Source organism: Dendropsophus ebraccatus, chromosome 15 (assembly GCF_027789765.1).
Source record: "Dendropsophus ebraccatus isolate aDenEbr1 chromosome 15, aDenEbr1.pat, whole genome shotgun sequence".
NCBI lineage: Eukaryota > Metazoa > Chordata > Amphibia > Anura > Hylidae > Dendropsophus > Dendropsophus ebraccatus.
In genome coordinates this window covers 75016144-75034996 of record NC_091468.1, presented here as the reverse complement: position 1 = coordinate 75034996, position 18853 = coordinate 75016144, and the positions used below count along the sequence as shown (strand labels likewise).

Below are 18853 nucleotides of genomic sequence, written 5' to 3'. Positions count from 1 at the left end.
CACCGCCTACAGCCCTGTACAACACCGGATACAGCCCTGGATAACACCGGGGACAGCCCTGGACAACACCGGATACAGCTCTGGATAACACCGGGGACAGCTCTGGACAACACCGGGTACAGCCCTGGACAACACCGGATACAGCCCTGGACAACACCGGGTACAGCCCTGGACAACACCGCGTACAGCCCTGTACAACACCGGATACAGCCCTGGACAACACCGGGTACAGCTCTGGACAACACCGGTTACAGCTCTGGACAACACCGGGTACAGCCCTGGACAACACGGGATACAGCCCTGGACAACACCGCGTACAGCCCTGTACAACACCGGATACAGCCCTGGACAACACCGGGTACAGCTCTGGACAACACCGGTTACAGCTCCGGATAACACCGCGTACAGCCCTGGACAACACCGGGTACAGCCCTGGACAACACCGCGTACAGCCCTGGACAACACCGGTTACAGCCCTGGACAACACCGGGTACAGCCCTGGACAACACCGGATACAGCTCTGGAAAACACCGGATAAAGCTCTGGACAACACCGGATACAGCTCTGGATAACACCGGGTACACCGGATACAGCCCTGGACAACATCGGGTACAGCCCTGGACAACACCGGGTACAGCCCTGGACAACACCGGATACAGCTCTGGACAACACCGGATAAAGCTCTGGACAACACCGGATACAGCTCTGGATAACACCGGGTACAGCTCTGGACAACACCGGGTACAGCTCTGGACAACACCGATTACAGCCCTGGACAACAACGATTACAGCTCTGGATAACACCGGGTACAGCTCTGGACAACACCGGGTACAGCTCTGGACAACACCGATTACAGCCCTGGACAACACCGATTACAGCTCTGGATAACACCGGGTACAGCTCTGGACAACACCGGGTACAGCTCTGGACAACACCGATTACAGCCCTGGACAACACCGGGTACAGCTCTGGACAACACCGGTTACAGCTCTGGATAACACCGCGTACAGCCCTGGACAACACCGGATACAGCTCTGGACAACACCGGATAAAGCTCTGGACAACACCGATTACAGCCCTGGACAACACCGAGTACAGCCCTGGACAACACCGGATAAAGCTCTGGACAACACCGATTACAGCCCTGGACAACACCGGATACAGCTCTGGACAACACCGCGTACAGCTCTGGACAACACCGATTACAGCCCTGGACAACACCGAGTACAGCCCTGGACAACACCGGATAAAGCTCGGGACAACACCGATTACAGCCCTGGACAACACCGGATACAGCTCTGGATAACACCGAGTACACCGGATACAGCCCTGGACAACACCGGGTACAGCCCTGGACAACACCGGGTACAGCCCTGGACAACACCGGATACAGGTCTGGACAACACCGGATAAAGCTCTGGACAACACCGGATACAGCTCTGGATAACACCGGGTACAGCTCTGGACAACACCGGATACAGCCCTGGACAACACCGGATACAGCCCTGGACAACACCGGATACAGCCCTGGACAACACCGGGTACAGCTCTGGACAACACCGATTACAGCCCTGGACAACACCGGGTACAGCCCTGGACAACACCGGGTACAGCCCTGGACAACACCGGATACAGCCCTGGACAACACCGGGTACAGCCCTGGACAACACCGGATACAGCCCTGGACAACACCGGATACAGCCCTGGACAACACCGGGTACAGCCCTGGACAACACCGGATACAGCTCTGGACAACACCGGATAAAGCTCTGGACAACACCGGATACAGCTCTGGATAACACCGGGTACACCGGATACAGCCCTGGACAACACCGGGTACAGCCCTGGACAACACCGGGTACAGCCCTGGACAACACCGGATACAGCTCTGGACAACACCGGATAAAGCTCTGGACAACACCGGATACAGCTCTGGATAACACCGGGTACAGCTCTGGACAACACTGGGTACAGCTCTGGACAACACCGATTACAGCCCTGGACAACACCGGATACAGCCCTGGACAACACCGGATACAGCCCTGGACAACACGGGATACAGCCCTGGACAACACGGGATACAGCCCTGGACAACACTGGATACAGCCCTGGACAACACGGGATACAGCCCTGGACAGCACCGGATACAGCCCTGGACAACACCGGATACAGCTCTGGACAACACCGGTTACAGCTCTGGATAACACCGCGTACAGCCCTGGACAACACCGGATACAGCTCTGGACAACACCGGATAAAGCTCTGGACAACACCGATTACAGCCCTGGACAACACCGGATACAGCTCTGGACAACACCGCGTACAGCTCTGGACAACACCGATTACAGCCCTGGACAACACCGAGTACAGCCCTGGACAACACCGGATAAAGCTCTGGACAACACCGATTACAGCCCTGGACAACACCGGATACAGCTCTGGATAACACCGAGTACACCGGATACAGCCCTGGACAACACCGGATACAGCCCTGGACAACACCGGGTACAGCCCTGGACAACACCGGATACAGCTCTGGACAACACCGGATAAAGCTCTGGACAACACCGGATACAGCTCTGGATAACACCGGGTACAGCTCTGGACAACACCGGATACAGCCCTGGACAACACCGGATACAGCCCTGGACAACACCGGATACAGCCCTGGACAACACCGGGTACAGCTCTGGACAACACCGATTACAGCCCTGGACAACACCGGGTACAGCCCTGGACAACACCGGGTACAGCCCTGGACAACACCGGATACAGCCCTGGACAACACCGGATACAGCCCTGGACAACACCGGATACAGCCCTGGACAACACCGGATACAGCCCTGGACAACACCGGATACAGCCCTGGACAACACCGGGTACAGCCCTGGACAACACCGGATACAGCCCTGGACAACACCGGGTACAGCCCTGGACAACACCGGATACAGCCCTGGACAACACCGGATACAGCCCTGGACAACACCGGATACAGCCCTGGACAACACCGGGTACAGCCCTGGACAACACCGGATACAGCCCTGGACAACACCGGATACAGCCCTGGACAACACCGGGTACAGCCCTGGACAACACCGGATACAGCCCTGGACAACACCGGATACAGCCCTGGACAACACCGGGTACAGCTCTGGACAACACCGCGTACAGCCCTGGACAACACCAGATACAGCTCTGGACAACACCGGATAAAGCTCTGGACAACACCGATTACAGCCCTGGACAACACCGGATACAGCTCTGGACAACACCGCGTACAGCTCTGGACAACACCGATTACAGCCCTGGACAACACCGAGTACAGCCCTGGACAACACCGGATAAAGCTCTGGACAACACCGATTACAGCCCTGGACAACACCGGATACAGCTCTGGATAACACCGAGTACACCGGATACAGCCCTGGACAACACCGGGTACAGCCCTGGACAACACCGGGTACAGCCCTGGACAACACCGGATACAGCTCTGGACAACACCGGATAAAGCTCTGGACAACACCGGATACAGCTCTGGATAACACCGGGTACAGCTCTGGACAACACCGGATACAGCCCTGGACAACACCGGATACAGCCCTGGACAACACCGGGTACAGCTCTGGACAACACCGATTACAGCCCTGGACAACACCGGATACAGCCCTGGACAACACCGGGTACAGCCCTGGACAACACCGGGTACAGCCCTGGACAACACCGGATACAGCCCTGGACAACACCGGGTACAGCCCTGGACAACACCGGATACAGCCCTGGACAACACCGGATACAGCCCTGGACAACACCGGATACAGCCCTGGACAACACCGGGTACAGCCCTGGACAACACCGGATACAGCCCTGGACAACACCGGGTACAGCCCTGGACAACACCGGATACAGCCCTGGACAACACCGGATACAGCCCTGGACAACACCGGATACAGCCCTGGACAACACCGGGTACAGCCCTGGACAACACCGGATACAGCCCTGGACAACACCGGATACAGCCCTGGACAACACCGGGTACAGCTCTGGACAACACCGCGTACAGCTCTGGACAACACCGGATAAAGCTCTGGACAACACCGGGTACAGCCCTGGACAACACCGCATACAGCCCTGGACAACACCGGGTACAGCCCTGGGCAACACCGATTACAGCCCTGGACAACACCGGATACAGCCCTGGACAACACCGGATACAGCTCTGGACAACACCGGGTACAGCCCTGGACAACACCGGATACAGCCCTGGACAACACCGGGTACAGCTCTGGACAACACCGCGTACAGCTCTGGACAACACCGGATAAAGCTCTGGACAACACCGGATACAGCCCTGGACAACACCGGATACAGCCCTGGACAACACCGGGTACAGCCCTGGACAACACCGATTACAGCCCTGGACAACACCGGATACAGCCCTGGACAACACCGGATACAGCTCTGGACAACACGGAAAATACAGCCATATACCATAGGTTTTATAGGCCGCCCTTGGGCCGACTCCACCGAGCAGGCAGACAGCGGGACTCCAAAGCGGATCATTTGACTTTATACAAACCCTAAGAAAGCGTCTCTGCTCATCTCTGATCCTGAGCCAGGGAGAGTTTCTGTCTATCATGCAGGATATCAATGGATCTCAGGTAACTCCACACAAGATGCTAAATCTCTTTATTGTGGCACCAGTATATACCCCGTGCAGCAGACATCTTGGCAACACTAACTCTCCCAAAATAACACCCCCCCCCCCCCCCCCCCCCCCCCGATATTTTTAAATAAAAACAGATACGCTTTATATTTCTAAAACTGGTATTTAATTCCTTACAGCGACAAACACACTTGCATCGGATTTCCTAGCAACCATTCCTGTTTTTTTTGTTTTTGCATTTTACAAAATTTTAAGTCAACATACCGGTATATATCACTATATATCCTATATCTACTAGAGAAGAGAGAGCTTTTCAGAAGTTTGGTTCGGCACCTTCACTGAACTTTAACGTAAAGTTCGGGTTTGTTTGAACCAAAACTTAAATGAATCCCACTAAAACAGCTAAACGATTGCCGACAGCTTTAGTGCGGCTCAAAAAATGTGCTCATCTTTACTTCCCTGTCCGTGCTCCCCCGGTGTCCTCCTAGTCGGGTGTCCAGTGTCCCCCGCAGACGCCAAAATTCCACTCAGCCAAACTCTGGCTGCTGTGCTATCTCAGTCAGTCAGTGATTGGCTGAATGGGCTGGAGACCTGGAGGATGACACTGGGGAAGTGCGGACAGGTGAGTATACCATTTTATTGTATTATAGATGTGCAGCTGCCATCTTTTCAAACTTGTTGTGAACTGTGCAAACTGTGCAGTTTGGTTTTGAACCAAACTTTTTGCAAAGTTCGGAATGAATCTTGGTTATAGAAATTCGGTTCACTCATCTTTAATGTCTACAACAAAAGGCGAATTCACTCAAAATCAGATACATTAAAAAAAAAATAAAAATCATAAATTATACTTACCCGACTACACTCCAAAAAATTCCTTGATTTTGGTTGGAGACTTAGTTATTGTTCAATCCAGAATTGCTTAATACTACTTAGTAGAGTGTCACTGTATCATCTGTAGAGCGCCACCGTCCCATTATAAGGGATCTAATACAATACTTCATAGAGTTAATAAAGTCACCAATAATTATCTGGCTTTTTGCCCCATTTCTCTGGTTTATGAATAACTTAAAAACAAAGTCCCATAATATTAATTAACATCATGCATAATGTCACTTTAAGAACAAAAAAAAAAAACACTTTAAAGAATACTGCAAAAGAATTTCTTCTCCCTAAATGGATTTTCTGAAGCGGGAACGGGAAGAATAAGAGGATCTTCTCTAACGTGAGCGTCGCAATAGGCCATTAGATCTGCTGCCGCTTTGGAGATCTGTAAAGAATAACAAGAAATTCATCAACTTTAAGCAACAGCCCCGACCACTTACTTAGAGATGAGAAACAAAAGCACGGAGTGGCGCATAAACCAAACTGGACGTGGCTTCCGTCACTGGCATCCATGTAACCTATCCCAGTACTGAAAGGAATCTCGGCACTCACCAATGAAGTGCTGCTATTTATTTAACGTAGCATAAAGTTCCAGTAATGTACAGGGACCTAAGGGCCCCATTCCATGGAGCGATAATCTGCCTGAGCAGGAGATACCAAGAACCAGCACAGGGTTTATTAGGAGGTCAGATGATAGAGATCTACAATCCACGGCGTACGATACAGGTGATTCCACGAGGTATCACATAGTCCACCATCCAGTAAGCTCGGGGCAGAATGCAGTCCAGGTTATTATTATCCACGTCCACAGGAGGGGCTCCACCTACACACATGGGGTACTGGTAGCATCCCCGGGTCCTCTCCTACATTACAGGGGCAGGTGGCCTAAACTCAGCTCCCCTCTTCTGAGATCAGGATGTCCTCATCTCTTCCAGCCAGGTGCTGCCTCAGGGTCCTGCAGTACCGGCCAGGATGATCTTCAGTAACACCAGCCGTTCTGTCACCCGGTCTGATCACAGAACGGCCAGTGTTTCACGTAATATGAACCTGGCTTCATAATGTTCCCAGATTTCCAGTAATATTAAAATATTTACAGTATTAGGCCATAATAATATGTGTATTATATACTTATTACCCACCTGTATGAGTGTATATATCTCCCCATTCTGTGTAGGTATACAGCAGTGTATTATATACTTATTATCCCCCTGTATGAGTGTGTATATATATCTCCATTCTGTGTAGGTATACAGCAGTGTATTATATACTTATTATCCTCCTGTATGAGTGTATATATATCTCCCCATTCTGTGTAGGTATACAGCAGTGTATTATATACTTATTATCCTCCTGTATGAGTGTGTATATACCCCCATTCTGTGTAGGTATACAGCAGTGTATTATATATGTATTATCCTCCTGTATGAGTGTGTATATATCTCCCCATTCTGTGTAGGTATATAGCAGTGTATTATATACTTATTATCCCCCTGTATGAGTGTATATATATTTCCCCATTCTGTGTAGGTATACAGCTGTGTATTATATAATTATTATCCTCCTGTATGAGTGTGTATATATCTCCATTCTGTGTAGGTATACAGCAGTGTATTATATACTTATTATCCTCCTGTATAAGTGTGTATATATCTCCATTCTGTGTAGGTATACAGCAGTGTATTATATACTTATTCTCCTCCTTGTGTAGGTATACAGCAGTGTATTATATACTTATTCTCCTCCTGTATGAGTGTGTATATATCTCCCCATTCTGTGTAGGTATACAGCAGTGTATTATATACTTATTATCCCCCTGTATGAGTGTGTATATATCTCCATTCTGTGTAGGTATACAGCAGTGTATTATATACTTATTCTCCTCCTGTATGAGTGTGTATATATCTCCATTCTGTGTAGGTATACAGCAGTGTATTATATACTTATTACCCACCTGTATGAGTGTATATATCTTCCCATTCTGTGTAGGTATACAGCAGTGTATTATATACTTATTATCCCCCTGTATAAGTGTGTATATATATCTCCATTCTGTGTAGGTATACAGCAGTGTATTATATACTTATTATCCCTCCTGTATGAGTGTATATATCTCCCCATTCTGTGTAGGTATACAGCAGTGTATTATATACTTATTATCCCCCCCTGTATAAGTATGTATATATCTCCCCAGTCTGTGTAGGTATACAGCAGTGTATTATATACTTATTATCCTCCTCCTGTATGAGTGTTGTAGCAGGTTGAATGGGTTAATCTGGCAAGGCAGGTATATTCCTCTCCGGCTACTAAGAGGTTAACCTGGAGGCTGAGCTCCACACAGGTGCAGGTGGATTAAAACCCTAGCTAGTCTGATGGGAGTGGGACTTGGAAGCAGCTTGGTGTGGACCCTGCTCTGCTGCTGCTGATACTGGAGCTGTATACCAGGAGAAACTGCTGAGGTACAGATGGGTGAGAGATAACCCTGTATCTGCTGTGACTGTGCTCCAGGATACTGTACAGGACTGTATGATTTCTGTGAACTTTCATTTATGCCGTTTAAAAGACTTATTTCTGCTGAAGAAAGCTGTATTTTGTTTCTGGAGTCTCTATGCTTGGAAATAAAGCTGCTGACACGTCTGGGGGACAAGAAACCTGTGTTTAGAGTGTCTCTTTACCTGAGCTCACACCCCCAAACTGCTACAGTGTGTATATCGCTCCACTCTGTGTAAGTATACAGCAGTGTATTATATACGTATTATCCTCCTGTATGAGTGTGTATATATCTCCCCTGTGTGTAGGTATACAGCAGTGTATTATATACTTATTATCCTCCTCCTGTATGTGTGTGTGTGTGTATATATATATATACACACACTCACCGGCCACTTTATTAGGTACACCTGTCCAACTGCACGTTAACACTTAATTTCTAATCAGCCAATCACATGGCGGCAACTCAGTGCATTTAGGCATGTAGACATGGTCAAGACAATCTCCTGCAGTTCAAACCGAGCATCAGTATGGGGAAGAAAGGTGATTTGAGGCCTTTGAACATGGCATGGTTGTTGGTGCCAGAAGGGCTGGTCTGAGTATTTCAGAAACTGCTGATCTACTGGGATTTTCACGCACAACCATCTCTAGGGTTTACAGAGAATGGTCCGAAAAAGAAAAACCATCCAGTGAGCGGCCGTTCTGTGGGCGGAAATGCCTTGTTGATGCCAGAGGTCAGAGGAGAATGGGCAGACTGGTTCCAGCTGATAGAAAGGCAACAGTGACTCAAATAGCCAACCGTTACAGCCAAGGTAGGCAGAAGAGCATCTCTGAGCGCACAGTACGGCCAACTCTGAGGCAGATGGGCTACAGCAGCAGAAGACCACACCGGGGGCCACTCCGCTCAGCTAAGAACAGGAAACTGAGGCTACAATTTGCACAAGCTCATCGAAATTGGACAGTAGGAGATTGGAAAAACGTTGCCTGGTCTGATGAGTCTCGATTTCTGTTGCGACATTCGGATGGTAGGGTCAGAATTTGGCGCCAACAACATGAAAGCATGGATCCATCCTGCCTTGTATCAACGGTTCAGGCTGGTGGTGGTGTCATGGTGTGGGGAATATTTTCTTGGCACTCTTTGGGCCCCTTGGTACCAATTGAGCATGGTTGCAGCGCCACAGCCTACCTGAGTATTGTTGCTGACCATGTCCATCCCTTTATGACCACAATGGACCCAACATCTGATGGCGACTTTCAGCAGGATAATGCGCCATGTCATAAAGCTAGAATCATCTCAGACTGGTTTCTTGAACATGACAATGAGGTCACTGTACTCCAATGGCCTCCACAGTCACCAGATCTCAATCCAATAGAGCATCTTTGGGATGTGGTGGAACGGGAGATTGGCATCATGGATGTGCAGCCGACAAATCTGCGGCAACTGTGTGATGCCATCATGTCACTATGGACCAAAATCTCTGAGGAAGCTTCCAGCACCTTGTTGTATCTATGCCACCAAGAATTGGGGCAGTTCTGAGGGCAAAAGGGGGTCCAACCCGTTACTAGCATGGTGTACCTAATAAAGTGGCCGCTGAGTGTGTATCTCTCCCCTGTGTGTAGGTATACAGCAGTGTATTATATACTTATTATCCTCCTCCTGTATGAGTGTCTATATATCTCTCCCCTGTGTGTAGGTATACAGCAGTGTATTATATACATAATGTTCATGTGAATTAGGATCTCATTTATGTGGCATCACAATATTTCTTGATGTTTCAACAGTTTCACAACTTTGTTTTTTTCCTCTCAAAAATAATTGTTTAATGTAAAAAATTTACCAATAATTATGTGTGAAATAGAATGTGTCAGAAAAAAACAATCTTCAGCCCTTTTCTGTTATGAGGTGAGATATGATAATGGGTCTGTGTCTGGTGCATCCTTAAAGGGGCACCCCAATCTCAACATGGCTAGGACTACAAGTCACCGACAGGGGGGGTTAATGACTGTATGTGCCCTAGAGCTGGGACTATATTAGGTGAGATGAGAGTCCCCTAACCAGGTATATGGTGACTATCCGCAGCTGAGCTGTATCCCTGTAGTATATACCTTTATCCTGTCCATGCACGCTTCCATCTTCAGCTGCTCCACTGCTTTCCGTGCCTGGGAGATGCTCGTTGTGCTGTTGTTAGCAAGGATTTCCTTCATAGTTTGATCCTAATTACAAAAAAAAGGGTTATATGGCCGTAAATAATGACAAAATGCGGCAGTCCGAGGAAGATCACAGGGATATGTGTAAAACATTAAAGGGGGATTCCACTCAGACATAACTTTTGATATGTTGCTGCCCATGGTGAGACTAACAATTCCTTCCATACTTGTTATTATCTATTCAGTCTTCTTCCCCCAGTTCTCAGCTGCTGCTTTATGCTAAAGACACAAAAACCTGTGTGTGAGCTTTTCTCACTGTCTCCCCCTCACTTCTGAGAAGGCTGATGTAAACAAGTCCCTGGCAGGATCTATCTGCAACATTGTAGCTTCTTTGGGAGGTTTAATCAGCATCTTAACCCCAGTTTAAACTTTCCACAATGTTGCAGATACAGCCTGCCAGGGACTTTTTTTTTCTTTTTACATCAGGTGTCTCAGAAGGGAGGGGGGAGGAGGGGGAGACAGAGAGAAAAGCTCACACACAGATTTTTGTCTCTTCAGCAGAAAGCAGCAGATGAGAACTGGGGGAAGGAGACTGAATAGATAATACCAAGTATGGAAGGAATTGTTAGTCTCACCATGGGCAGCAAGATATCAAAAGTTACGTTTGAGTGAAATCCCCCTTGAACTCTGCCTAAATATGTAAAACCTTAGCATGTGAGCGCCTGACATAGACCCTGATGCCAAAATGACTGCTGTGCTGCTTGGAAGCCGGGAGAACCTTGGGCAGCCAGCACTATGCTCCACAGATGATCTGTCTGATGAGTTTAGTGTAAACTGCTCTGTTATGACAGATAATACTTCGAGCTTTCCTCCTGACTGAGACCCTCGATGACTATCAACTCCTAGATGTGGCAGCGCACGAGGAGCTGTAATAGGGGCCCATAGGAGATAGTGGCGGTCTCCTATTACACAGAGCGAAGGTCAGCGATCAGCCAACCAGCGATAAGCCAACATGGTGCATGACAGCTGATCCTTACACGTAGCCATGTGTCACTATTACACGTAGCCATGTGTCACTATTACACGTAGCCATGTGTCACTATTACACGTAGCCATGTGTCACTATTACACGTAGCCATGTGTCACTATTACACGTAGCCATGTATCACTATTACACGTAGTATCACTATTACACGTAGCCATGTATCACTATTACACGTAGCCATGTATCACTATTACACGTAGCCATGTATCACTATTACACGTAGCCATGTATCACTATTACACGTAGCCATGTGTCACTATTACACGTAGCCATGTATCACTATTACACGTAGCCATGTATCACTATTACACTATGTATCACTATTACACGTAGCCATGTGTCACTATTACACGTAGCCATGTATCACTATTACACGTAGCCATGTGTCACTATTACACGTAGCCATGTGTCACCATTACACGCAGCCATGTATCACTATTACACATAGCCATGTATCACTATTACACGTAGCCATGTATCACTATTACACGTAGCCATGTGTCACTATTACACGTAGCCATGTATCACTATTACACTATGTATCACTATTACACGTAGCCATGTATCACTATTACACGTAGCCATGTGTCACTATTACACGTAGCCATGTATCACTATTACACGTAGCCATGTGTCACTATTACACGTAGCCATGTGTCACTATTACACGTAGCCATGTGTCACTATTACACGTAGCCATGTGTCACTATTACACGTAGCCATGTATCACTATTACACGTAGCCATGTGTCACTATTACACGTAGCCATGTATCACTATTACACGTAGCCATGTGTCACTATTACACGTAGCCATGTATCACTATTACACATAGTATCACTATTACACAGAGCCATGTGTCACTATTACACGTAGCCATGTGTCACTATTACACGTAGCCATGTATCACTATTACACGTAGTATCACTATTACACGTAGCCATGTATCACTATTACACGTAGCCATGTGTCACTATTACACGTAGCCATGTATCACTATTACACGTAGCCATGTATCACTATTACACTATGTATCACTATTACACGTAGCCATGTATCACTATTACACGTAGCCATGTGTCACTATTACACGTAGCCATGTGTCACTATTACACGTAGTATCACTATTACACGTAGCCATGTATCACTATTACACGGAGCCGCCATGTGTCACTATTACACGTAGCCATGTGTCACTATTACACGTAGCCATGTATCACTATTACACGTAGCCATGTGTCACTATTACACGTAGCCATGTGTCACTATTACACAGAGCCATGTGTCACTATTACACGTAGCCATGTGTCACTATTACACGTAGCCAAGTATCACTATTACACGTAGCCATGTGTCACTATTACACGTAGCCATGTGTCACTATTACACGTAGCCATGTATCACTATTACACGTAGCCATGTATCACTATTACACGTAGTATCACTATTACACGTAGCCATGTATCACTATTACACGTAGCCATGTGTCACTATTACACGTAGCCATGTATCACTATTACACGTAGCCATGTATCACTATTACACTATGTATCACTATTACACGTAGCCATGTATCACTATTACACGTAGCCATGTGTCACTATTACACGTAGCCATGTATCACTATTACACGTAGCCATGTGTCACTATTACACGTAGCCATGTATCACTATTACACGTAGCCATGTATCACTATTACACGTAGTATCACTATTACACGTAGCCATGTATCACTATTACACGTAGCCATGTGTCACTATTACACGTAGCCATGTATCACTATTATACTATGTATCACTATTACACGGAGCCATGTGTCACTATTACACGTAGCCATGTGTCACTATTACACGTAGTATCACTATTACACGTAGCCATGTGTCACTATTACACGTAGCCATGTATCACTATTACACGCAGCCATGTGTCACTATTACACGTAGCCATGTATCACTATTACACGCAGCCATGTGTCACTATTACACGTAGCCATGTGTCACTATTACACGTAGCCATGTATCACTATTACACGTAGCCATGTATCACTATTACACGTAGCCATGTATCACTATTACACTATGTATCACTATTACACGTAACCATGTATCACTATTACACGCAGCCATGTGTCACTATTACACGTAGCCATGTGTCACTATTACACGTAGTATCACTATTACACGTAGCCATGTATCATTATTACACAGAGCCATGTATCACTATTACACGTAGCCATGTGTCACTATTACACGTAGCCATGTATCACTATTACACTATGTATCACTATTACACGTAGTATCACTATTACACGTAGTATCACTATTACACGTAGTATCACCATTACACATAGCCATGTGTCACTATTACACGTAACCATGTATCACTATTACACGTAACCATGTGTCACTATTACACGTAGCCATGTATCACTATTACACGTAGCCATGTATCACTATTACACGTAGCCATGTATCACTATTACACGTAGCCATGTATCACTATTACACGTAGCCATGTATCACTATTACACGTAGCCATGTATCACTATTACACGTAGCCATGTGTCACTATTACACGTAGCCATGTGTCACTATTACACGTAGCCATGTATCACTATTACACGTAGCCATGTATCACTATTACACGCAGCCATGTGTCACTATTACACTATGTATCACTATTACACGTAACCATGTATCACTATTACACTATGTATCACTATTACACGTAACCATGTATCACTATTACACGCAGCCATGTGTCACCATTACACGCAGCCATGTGTCATTATTATACATAGCAATGCGCTGTTGGCAATTGATGATGTTAGGTCCAGGCCAAAAGATTGTGGCATACTTAAGTCCTTAAAGGTGTTTGCAATGTCAGAGGGACGGTATGGGTAAGTATGAGGCTGTCTGTGACTATGAGGGTGTGGGCGAGTATGAGGGAGTGGGTGACTATGAGGGAGTGGGTGAACACCCAGTACAGAAGAGGGGACTGGTTGAGTTCTCGGAGTTACAAATAATCCTGACTTGTTCCATGTTGATACTAGTGATGTTTTTGTCAGTGTAGCCTCAGCTTTACGCACCAGGTGAGGGGGTTGTACCTCTTACTTTTATACATCCAGGGATGGGTCATGGTTTGTGTTTGGGAGTCCTTTACATTTTCTCCCCTTTGATGCTGGACCACCGCTTGTGTGTGATGAGTCCGTGGAGTCCAACAAGGGATCTAATGCTACGTTCAAGTCACCGCCCAACATCAATGCCCCCCCAGAAATTCATCTGACATTGACCCAAACTCATTAGGTAAGAGAAGGCAAGTGCGGCCTGTCAACTCATGCAGCCTCCCAGAAGCCTCCCAGATGCCCCCCAGAAGCCTACCTTCTCCATCAGTGACAGGCTCCAGGGATTCCCAAGAGACTTCTAGAAATTACGATACTCGTACCTCCTAAATCCAGAGAGAAGCTATGGTAAATAAAAGGTATTAAGCATTACCTTAATGGTCTCCGATTCTGTAGTAGGTCACTAAAGCCCCCATGGTCTAATTCACCAATAAGCCATTGGGGTATGGTCTGTAGCGGTTGCCGCAGACGTATTGTGGAGCCTTCACATATGAGGGAATGGCATGGAGAATAGGTAGTAATACAGACTGCACATTTGGGCGGCCACTAGGGTCAGCGGGCAGAGGTCTAAACTATCATGAGGATGGGGATCCACTAGGGTCAGCGGGCAGAGGTCTAAGCTATCATGAGGATGGGGACCACTAGGGTCAGCGGGCAGAGGTCTAAGCTATCATGAGGATGGGGATCCACTAAGGTCAGCAGGCAGAGGTCTAAGCTATCATGAGGACGGGGATCCACTAGGGTCAGCAGGCAGAGCTCTAAGCTATCATGAGGATGGGGACCACTAGGGTCAGCGGGCAGAGGTCTAAGCTATCATGAGGATGGGGACCACTAGGGTCAGCGGGCGGAGATCTAAGTTATGAGGATGGGGATCCACTAGGGTCAGCGGGCAGAGGTCTAAGCTATGATGAGGACGGATCCACTAGGGTCAGCGGGCGGAGGTCTAAGCTATCATGAGGATGGATCCACTAGGGTCAGCAGGCAGAGGTCTAAGCTATCATGAGGACGGGGATCCACTAAGGTCAGCAGGCAGAGGTCTAAGCTATCATGAGGATGGGGATCCACTAGGTTCAGCGGGCAGAGGTCTAAGCTATGATGAGGACTGATCCACTAGGGTCAGTGGGCGGAGGTCTAAGCTATCATGAGGATGGATCCACTAGGTTCAGCGGGCAGAGGTCTAAGCTATGATGAGGACTGATCCACTAGGGTCAGCGGGCAGAGGTCTAAGCTATCATGAGGACGGGGATACACTAAGGTCAGCGGGCAGAGGTCTAAGCTATCATGAGGACGGGGATCCACTAGGGTCAGCGAGCAGAGCTCTAAGCTATCATGAGGACGGGGACCCACTAGGGTCAGCAGGCAGAGGTCTAAGCTATGATGAGGACTGATCCACTAGGGTCAGCGGGTGGAGGTCTAAGCTATCATGAGGATGGATCCACTAGGGTCAGCAGGCAGAGGTCTAAGCTATCATGAGGACGGGGATACACTAAGGTCAGCAGGCAGAGGTCTAAGCTATCATGAGGACGGGGACCCACTAGGGTCAGCAGGCAGAGGTCTAAGCTATGATGAGGACTGATCCACTAGGGTCAGCGGGTGGAGGTCTAAGCTATCATGAGGATGGATCCACTAGGGTCAGCAGGCAGAGGTCTAAGCTATCATGAGGACGGGGATCCACTAGGGTCAGCAGGCAGAGGTCTAAGCTATCATGAGGATGGATCCACTAGGGTCAGCGGGCAGAGGTCTAAGCTATCATGAGGACGGGGATCCACTAGGGTCAGCGAGCAGAGCTCTAAGCTATCATGAGGACAGATCCACTAGGGTCAGTGGGCGGAGGTCTAAGCTATCATGAGGATGGATCCACTAGGTTCAGCGGGCAGAGGTCTAAGCTATCATGAGGATGGATCCACTAGGTTCAGCGGGCAGAGGTCTAAGCTATCATGAGGATGGGGACCACTAGGTTGAGCGGGCAGAGGTCAAAGCTATCATGGAGATGGATCCACTAGAGTCAGCGGTCTAAGCTATCATGAGGATGGATCCACTAGGTTCAGCGGGCAGAGGTCTAAGCTATCATGAGGACGGATCCACTAGGGTCAGCGGGCAAAGGTCTGTATACTGTATACACTATAACCTTCTTATATTACTATATAGAGGGGGCTGCTCACATTACACTCCATACCCCTCCCCCCACCTATGGCCGATGCATCCGAATATAATGGACCAAACCTACCTAATAGTGAGTTCATTGTGATCATGTGGAAATGGCCGCAGTATAGTTGGCTGTGTGTGAATGGGGCAGTTATATAGTGCTGAGTATTAGTCCGTCCCCCGGTAACGCGTCCGTACAATGTGAACACTCACCAGAGCTGCCTGTGCGGGATCAGGCGCCGCTTCCCTCTTACAGAAATCCGCCCGGATCAGGAGCAAAAACGCAGAATCATCCGGCAGCAGCTGCAACACAAAGCGCCGGCTGTGACCTAGATAGAGAGGCCGCTGTGCAGACTGCAGCGTTACACAATGAGGGAGGGAGGCCGGACCGGGGGCCTCTCCATCCTCCATCCCGCCCGGCCTCCATCCTCCATCCCGCCCGGCCTCCATCCTCCATCCCGCCCGGCCTCCATCCTCCATCCCGCCCGGCCTCCGTCCTCCATCCCGCCCGGCCTCCATCCTCTCCATCCTCCATCCCGCCCGGCCTCCATCCTCCATCCCGCCCGGCCTCCATCCTCTCCATCCTCCATCCCGCCCGGCCTCCATCCTCTCCATCATCCATCCCGCCCGGCCTCCATCCTCCATCCCGCCCGGCCTCCATCCTCCATCCCGCCCGGCCTCCATCCTCCATCCCGCCCGGCCTCCATCCTCCATCCCGCCCGGCCTCCATCCTCCATCCCGCCCGGCCTCCATCCTCTCCATCCTCCATCCCGCCCGGCCTCCCTATTGTTCCGTGCAGATAACTCACCGTATGATCGCATGGCGGAGACTGCAGGATGGAGGGAGTGATCAGCTGTGTGTGTGATCGGCTGCTCTGCTGATCATTGATTCACTATAGAAACGCGCTGTTCTCTGCGCCCACGCTTCATCCAGCACAGAAATAGCATCTCCGCCTGATGATGGCTGCACGCGTGACCGAGCCCCCACTCAGCTCCCCATCCCCACTCACTCAGCCCCCCATCCCCACTCACTCAGCCCCCCACTCAGCTCCCCATCCACACTCACTCAGCCCCCCACTCAGCTCCCCATCCACACTCACTCAGCCCCCCACTCAGCTTTCCATCCACACTCACTCAGCCCCCACTCAGCTCCCCATCCCCACTCAGTCAGCTCCCCATCCCCACTCACTCAGCTCCCCATCCACACTCACTCAGCCCCCCACCCACACTCACTCAGCTCCCCATCCCCACTCACTCAGCCCCCCACTCAGCTCCCCATCCCCACTCACTCAGCTCCCCATCCCCACTCACTCAGCCCCCCACCCACACTCACTCAGCTCCCCATCCACACTCACTCAGCCCCCCACTCAGCTCCCCATCCACACTCACTCAGCCCCCCACTCAGCTCCCCATCCACACTCACTCAGCCCCCTCAGCTCCCCATCCCCACTCACTCAGCCCCCCATCCACACTCACTCAGCCCCCCACTCAGCTCCCCATCCCCACTCACTCAGCTCCCCATCCCCACTCACTCAGCTCCCCATCCACACTCACTCAGCCCCCCACCCACACTCACTCAGCTCCCCATCCCCACTCACTCAGCCCCCCACTCAGCTCCCCATCCCCACTCAGTCAGCTCCCCATCCCCACTCACTCAGCTCCCCATCCACACTCACTCAGCTCCCCACCCACACTCACTCAGCCCCCCACCCACACTCACTCAGCTCCCCATCCACACTCACTCAGCCCCCCACTCAGCTTTCCATCCACACTCACTCAGCTCCCCATCCACACTCACTCAGCCCCCCACTCAGCTCCCCATCCACACTCACTCAGCCCCCCATCCACACTCACTCAGCCCCCCACTCAGCTCCCCATCCACACTCACTCAGCCCCCCATCCACACTCACTCAGCCCCCCACTCAGCTCCCCATCCCCACTCACTCAGCTCCCCATCCCCACTCACTCAGCCCCCCATCCCCACTCACTCAGCCCCCCATCCACACTCACTCAGCTCCCCATCCACACTCACTCAGCCCCCCACCCACACTCACTCAGCTCCCCATCCCCACTCACTCAGCCCCCCATCCACACTCACCTACCCATCCACACTCACTCAGCCCCCACTCAGCCCCCCATCCACACTCACTCAGCTCACCACTCAGCTTCCCACCCACACTCACTCAGCCCCCCGTCCACACTCACTCAGCTCCCCACTCAGCTCCCCTTCCCCACTCACTCAGCCCCCCATCCACACTCACTCAGCTCCCCATCCACACTCACTCAGCCCCTCACTCAGCTCCCCATCAACACTCACTCAGCTCCCCATCCACACTCACTCAGCTCCCCATCCACACTCACTC

The 18853-nt window shown here is 49.6% G+C and overlaps 1 protein-coding gene across 3 annotated transcripts; it reads right to left on the bottom strand.

Moving 5' to 3' along the window:
* Nucleotides 1-4865: 4865 nt before the first annotated feature.
* GNG4 (G protein subunit gamma 4) lies at nucleotides 4866-17405 on the bottom strand. 3 transcript variants are annotated; one of them, XM_069954535.1, is made up of 5 exons: nucleotides 17300-17405; nucleotides 16705-16794; nucleotides 14606-14689; nucleotides 10140-10247; nucleotides 4866-5931 (listed from the first exon to the last, which is right to left on the bottom strand). In XM_069954535.1, exons 3-5 carry the CDS (start codon nucleotides 14612-14614, stop codon nucleotides 5803-5805), a joined length of 246 nt encoding a protein of 81 aa, XP_069810636.1. In that variant the 5' UTR covers nucleotides 14615-14689; nucleotides 16705-16794; nucleotides 17300-17405; the 3' UTR covers nucleotides 4866-5802. The 3 variants fall into 3 exon arrangements, with proteins under 3 accessions (XP_069810636.1, XP_069810635.1, XP_069810637.1); XM_069954534.1 differs by having other exon boundaries at nucleotides 14606-14672; XM_069954536.1 differs by lacking the exon at nucleotides 14606-14689.
* Nucleotides 17406-18853: the final 1448 nt, after the last annotated feature.